Here is a 6430-nt window from a genome sequence, read left to right as displayed (position 1 = left end):
TCATTCTGGTGTAATAGCGACGGTTCGTGAATAGTGAGATAATGGAGTGAAAGAAAACTTTATCATGCGATTTGCTCCATCAACTTACGATAATCATGATTCCCGAGGTTACAATAAAATTCTCAACAAGTGATAAGCGAAGACACCCAGTTTTGCCTGACCATCATTCAACTTTTTTGATGTTGTATTGAATGTTGAAACTATAAGGACTTGTCGGAAGAGGTTTCAAATAGCGACAATAATGTGACTCCATTTGCTTGTATGTCTTTTTTACCTTTAGAACAAAAGCACTGTACTTTCCAGACAGTTATATTCGTAATGGCGCGATCGCGAGACATTGCATGTCATGCCTAAATTTCAAATTTGCTGTATTTCCCTCAGACATGTGAGAAAGCCTGTGTTGTTAACCTTAAATACTTAAATGCTATGTATCCAGGGAAACGAAGAAGTTTTGCAGTTCAACAACACCTAACGAAACATGAAAATCGTTGCTTGACTATCAGATTGTGGATCTTGTGGAGCTGCAGTCTGGACCGCTTTTAGGTGTTTACATTAGCAAAGCAAAATATTTTTCACTAAAGGCGGGAATACTATTATGTTGGCTATGTCGATGTTGTTGCCAAATAATCAGTTTCTTTTGTTGATAATTGAAGGATAGCGACCAGAATAACAGTATAAAAATAATCATGGATGAACTCAACAATGATACCACTGAGGCTAACTGGAGCTTCAAGCATGGAGCCAGCGTGTACGTAGTCAACTTAGTCCTTGGAATAACCTTCAACATTGTATTTCTGATCGTCATCCATAGACAGAGAAACCTCCAGGACGTTATGAAGCTGTTATATCGAATGCTAGCAATCGCGTGCCTCATCAATGGAATCTCATGGAATTGCTGGTCTTTGCTTTGGTTTGCGGTGAAAGGTCGGCATCTATGTTCTCTTATTACGCTAATATTTATGTTTCCAACTCGTCTGACATTTGTTTTGATAATGGCCTGTCTCTGCGGCATCAACGTCAACAAGTACTTTCTGATCACTCGACCATTGCGTTATCACGCCATAGTTACCCCCAGAAGAGTCAAAGTTACTTTCGCTAGTTCTCTTATTGCTGTGTTGGTTTTCAGTGGGTGCAACTTTCCAGTTCCGGCTTCCCCTGTTACTCAACAGGATATTGAGGATTGTGTGATAAAAAGTATCGTACTGAAATACAGATTAGGCAAACTTCTTAGCGTCATCGGTTACATCGTACCTATCAACATCTCATTCTTCCTATTGTTAGGCATCTATATCAATCTAGTGAGGATCCTTCGAAGACAAAGAAAGGCCGTTGATAACTTGGAAATGCATGCTGCTCCAGGGGATCCATTTGATGGCTCGAATCTGCAAGGCCATTGGAAACAGCCAGGCCTAAGGGGACGGTTCAAAGGCATCTTCACCGTTGCTCTTTTGTCCATTTCCTTCCTCGCAGTATGGGCACCATTATGTGTGGCATATTTGTTTCCGAGAGCTTCTACGGGTAACTGGCTAAATGTCATGGATAAAATGGCTACTACAGTTTGCTGGGTCCAACCCCTAGTATACCTAACGACTACTAAGGAGGCCAAGAAGCATTGTATTGACCTCATACGACACTGTGTTCATTTTAACTGGGCTTAACACTTGTTCATTTGGTAGTCGATATGAATAGAACTTAGAAGACAAATGCCATACACATACTAAATTAGCTAGGAGGTGATATTAAATTGACCATGCGGAAATCATTTAAAAGGAAATTTATGATGCGTTCAATTGCAATTCAACTTTCTTGTAACAGCCCACTACGTCTGATTTGAGACTAATGCTAGATTTTCAATTAAACGTAAAGTTTTTGCATTGCCCCATTATGGAATTAACCTGGATCAATGTAAGTTTTACTCAGTGTCCTCATAAGATTGTCTTCAAAAGGAGAAAAGAAAAAACACGAAAGTTATGTGTTTGATGAATAATATTAGGCATGTTTTTTCTAAAAAAAAATCTTTTGATGTCTTTTATGTTGGCTCGTGTGTCCCTCATTGGTGGAAGACGTTGACATACAACAAGAATTATATGTTCCACATTTTCCCAATTTTAACAAGGTATTAGAAAAACGACTTTAATTGTATATCAGATTAATAAATATTTGTTTCCTTATTCTTTAGCATACCTCTTGTTTTGCGAGTTGGAGAGGTGATTTGTTGACTTTGCCACTCGCAATTTTGATCGAGATATTTACTCAAAATGTGATGTACCATTAGATTTTGAAGTCAAATTAAAGCAGAGTGATTCACAGATAACTATTTTGAGCATATACCATGATTTCATGAGCCCGATTGAAGCTGACTGGTCAGATAACATGTTTGTTAAAGTCATACTGCAAGACATCCAATCGAATATGTCATGTTCCATCGCTTTTTCATGTTTACTCAAATTAAGGAGGAAGGTGGACTTCTCATAAAACGAAGTGAGAATGATTTTTATTTTAGATGATGTTCATAGAAAGAAACTGATATTAAAATACGGATGGTGCCCGAAACGTAGCAGTGTCATTCCAGATCCTATGATAACCTACTAAAAAGACTATATTCCTCCTGATGAGATATAAAATACATTTTTGTTGATAATTATGTAGGTGTGTTCCGTACCAAGGGGTCTGTATCTGCAGTCGAGCATCCAAATCAATTGGAGGCGACACATTTTTGACATCGGTGCAAGTTTTCGAACTGTCCAAGTGTCACATTTTCATATATTGTCAGTAAGTAGGACGAATTGTCTTGATAAAGTAACTTTGGATCCTGAATGATTGGACAATGGATGGCAATCCAACTTCGGAAAGGTCAGGAGTGGCGTTCATTGGCAATGAAACAAAAAGCGTGACTGGAATCTCAGATCCGACAAGCAGTACTTTGTATCTCTTGAGTATCACATTGTCCACTCTTTTGAATGGATTTGTACTAGTTGTCATTCATCACCAGCAAAATCTTCAGGATTACATGCGAATTCTCCATCAAATTTTGACAGTATCTGATATGATCTTCGGAATCACGTGGGGTGTTTGGAGCATCGTATGGCACTCCTTCAGTGACTACAAGACATGCGCGATAGTCAGCATGGTCTTTCCATACATGACTTTCACTGTTCTGTGGTCCATCATGGTATGTCTCTGTGGTATCAGCTTCAATCTCTATCTCCTTGTCACACGACCTCTCCGTTATCACACAATTGTTACAAGAAAAAGATTCATCTGTACGTTGTCGGGTGCTTACCTGGTGGTAGTTATGTCATGTGGAATTGTTTTTCCGGTTCCGGATTCTCCCTTCATAATCAAACTCATAAGCTTATGTCAAACTCGGATACTTGGAGACGACGCATTTAGCTGGATCATCTGTGTTTATTGTTGTCTCCCTGTGAGTGTAACAATGTTATGTACGACCTTTATTTATATGAAGCTCCTCTGCGTTGCCAGGAAAAAAGCAATGGAGGTTCTAACCGTAGAAAGACGGCGAGAAGAAATCCCTGGGAATCTAAGGACGGACGGACATCATGCACGGCCACAGAATTTAGCCGGCCTACAGGTGGTTGGCAACGCGGAGCGTGTACAGAGAAAACGATTCAAAGGCTTAGTTACGATACTGATCTTAACGTGTTCTTTTTGGATTTCGTAGATACCATTGCTTATGGGCGGCATGTTTTCTAACATCACATGGCAGACTATACTTAACCTTTTCCCTCTTAGTAACACATGGATACAGCCTATTGTGTACTTGTTTACGAATCCTGAAACAAGAGGACTGTTCTTAAAATTTGTACGGTGTTAATGAGCTGATCGGGCCATTCTACTGAATATACAGCGCTTGCTAGCGGTCTAACTGCTATAGCGATCACTTCAATTATTACTTTCACATAACTATGGTTCACTTTGCCGCCTTCTCCGGGCTCAATGTCTAATAATTTATTTCATTATGAAAATATGGCTTCATGAGACCCGATTGACACAGATAGATCCATAAATGAACTTTTGTTATTGTAATCGCTAAAACATATAATACTTCATTTATTTCAACTTCTGAAATGCATAGCTGGTGTACGAAATTCTAGATCTTCATCGATTAGAGAGAGAGCGTGGGAGTCTTAAAGGTCAAGTCCACCCCAAAAAATGTTGATTTGAATAAATAAAGAAAAATCCAAGAAGCATAACGCTGAAAATGTCATCAAAATCGGATGTAAAATAAGAAAGTTACATTTTAAAGTTTCGCTTATATTTCACAAAACAGAGATATGCACTACTCCGTGACATGCAAATGAGACAGACGATGATGTCCCTCACTCACTATATCTTTTGTTTTTTAATATTGTTAGAATTATACAATATTTCATTTTTTTACAGATTTGACAATAAGGACCAACTTGACTGAACCATATAGTAGTATACAATGCTCAGTGAGGAATTAATCCTTAATTCACTGGGCAAGAAGGAAAAATTTGAATATTTCTTATTTCACATAATAAAATACAAAAGAAATAGTGAGTGGATGATGTCATCAGTCTCCTCATTTGCATACCGACCAGGGTGTGCATATAACTGTTATGTGAAATTAAGTGAAACTTTAAAATGTCATAACTTTCTTATTTTACATCCGATTTTGATGAAATTTCGAGTGTAATGCTTTTTGGATTTTTCTCTTTTTTTATTCAAATCAGCATTTCTTTGGGGAGGACATTTCCTTTAAGGTAAGTAGGAAATATCCAGATTGAGAACCGGAAATAATTCTGTATTCGTCAAATCGTACTTTATATCTAATCAGCGAAGAAGTGATGTTTGAACATAACTGGGCAAACACCCAGAGCATGCTCTTTGGTTACAATAATTCAATGACATGTCTCCCGCACTCGGTGAAGGAAATATCCAGATTGAGAACCGGAAACTTAATTCTGTATTCGTCAAATCGTACTTTATATCTAATCAGCGAAGAAGTGATGTTCGAACATAACTGGGCAAACACCCGGAGCATGCTCTTTGGTTACAATAATTCAATGACATGTCTCCCGCACTCGGTGAAAGTTTAATTTATTGATTTTTAATGACAAGTATCAATAGTAAGGAGACGATAATTACAAAAGGTAAAACATGTGCTTAGTTAAATCGATATCTCGTGATTATGTCGAATGGAAAAATTATCAAAGTGGTCCCTGGTTTCATGTACTTGGACGGGAAATTCTCAGGTAAATAAACTGGTATATCCGTACTAGGTGTAACATAGCACATCTGAAAGAAGGTGAGAACTATCTGGAAATCAGCGCAAGCCAAAAATTCGCGAAAAATGTGCCTCCATTGTAACCATAACCAGCCAACCCTCTGAAATGTAGCCTCTTCACCAGTTACATCATGAGTAAGCTTTGACATAGATTTAAGTTACAGAGTACACAGAAGTCTGACTCTGCATCCGTCTGGTGTAATAACGGTTCACGCAAGTGAAAGAAAACAACTTGATCATGCAATTTACTCCGTCTCTTGCGATGTCATGATTCCGGAGGTTGCAATAAAATATTGAACTGATGATAAGCGAAGAAACCCAGTATTTGTTTGACCATCATTCACTTTTTTGACGTTGATTTGAATGCTGAAACTATAAGGACTTGTCGGAAGTAGGTAGCAATCAGCTTTCAAACAAAGAAAATAATATGACTCCATTTGCTTGAATGTCTTCTTTACCTTTAGAACAAAAGCACTGCACATTATTTCCAGACAGTTATATTCGTAATGGCACGAGAGATTGCATGTCATGCCTAAATTTCAAATTTGCTGTATTTCCCTCAGAAATGTGAGAAAGCTTGTGTTGTTTACCTTAAATACTTGAATGCTATGTATCCAGGGAAACGAAGAAGTTTTGCAGTTCAACAACACCTAACGAAACATGAAAATCGTTGCTTGACTATAAAGTTGTGGATCTTGTGGAGCTGCAGTCTGGACCGCTTTTAGGTCTTTACATTAGCAAAGCAAAATATATTTCAGTAAAGGCGGGAATACTATTATGTTGGCCATGTCGACGTTGTTGCCAAATAATCAGTTTCTTTTGTTGATTATTGAAGGATAGCGACCAGAATAACAATATAAAAATAATCATGGATGAACTCAACAATAACACCACTGAGGCTAACTGGAGCTTCAAGCATGGAGCCAGCGTGTACGTAGTAAACTTAGTCCTTGGAATAACCTTAAACATAGTATTTCTGATCGTCATCCACAGACAGAGAAACATTCAGGACGTTATGAAGCTGTTATATCGGATGCTAGCAATCGCGTGCCTCATCAATGGAATCTCATGGAATTGCTGGTCTTTGCTTTGGTTTGCGGTGAAAGGTCGGCATCTATGTTCTCTTATTACACTAATATTTATGTTTCCAACTCGTCT

The 6430-nt window shown here is 38.1% G+C and overlaps 1 protein-coding gene across 1 annotated transcript; it reads left to right on the top strand.

Moving 5' to 3' along the window:
* Positions 1-686: 686 nt before the first annotated feature.
* On the top strand, positions 687-1658 carry LOC121412972 (beta-2 adrenergic receptor-like). The gene has a single exon (XM_041605735.1). It carries the CDS (start codon positions 687-689, stop codon positions 1656-1658), a length of 972 nt encoding a protein of 323 aa, XP_041461669.1.
* The last annotated feature ends 4772 nt before the right edge of the window (positions 1659-6430 follow it).

Source organism: Lytechinus variegatus, chromosome 4 (genome assembly GCF_018143015.1).
Source record: "Lytechinus variegatus isolate NC3 chromosome 4, Lvar_3.0, whole genome shotgun sequence".
Classification (NCBI taxonomy): domain Eukaryota; kingdom Metazoa; phylum Echinodermata; class Echinoidea; order Temnopleuroida; family Toxopneustidae; genus Lytechinus; species Lytechinus variegatus.
This window is presented reverse-complemented; position numbering and strand designations above follow the sequence as displayed.

Coding starts and splice junctions, on each gene's coding strand:
- LOC121412972 (XM_041605735.1), top strand. CDS start 687: ATGGATGAACTCAACAATGATACCACTGAGGCTAACTGGAGCTTCAAG.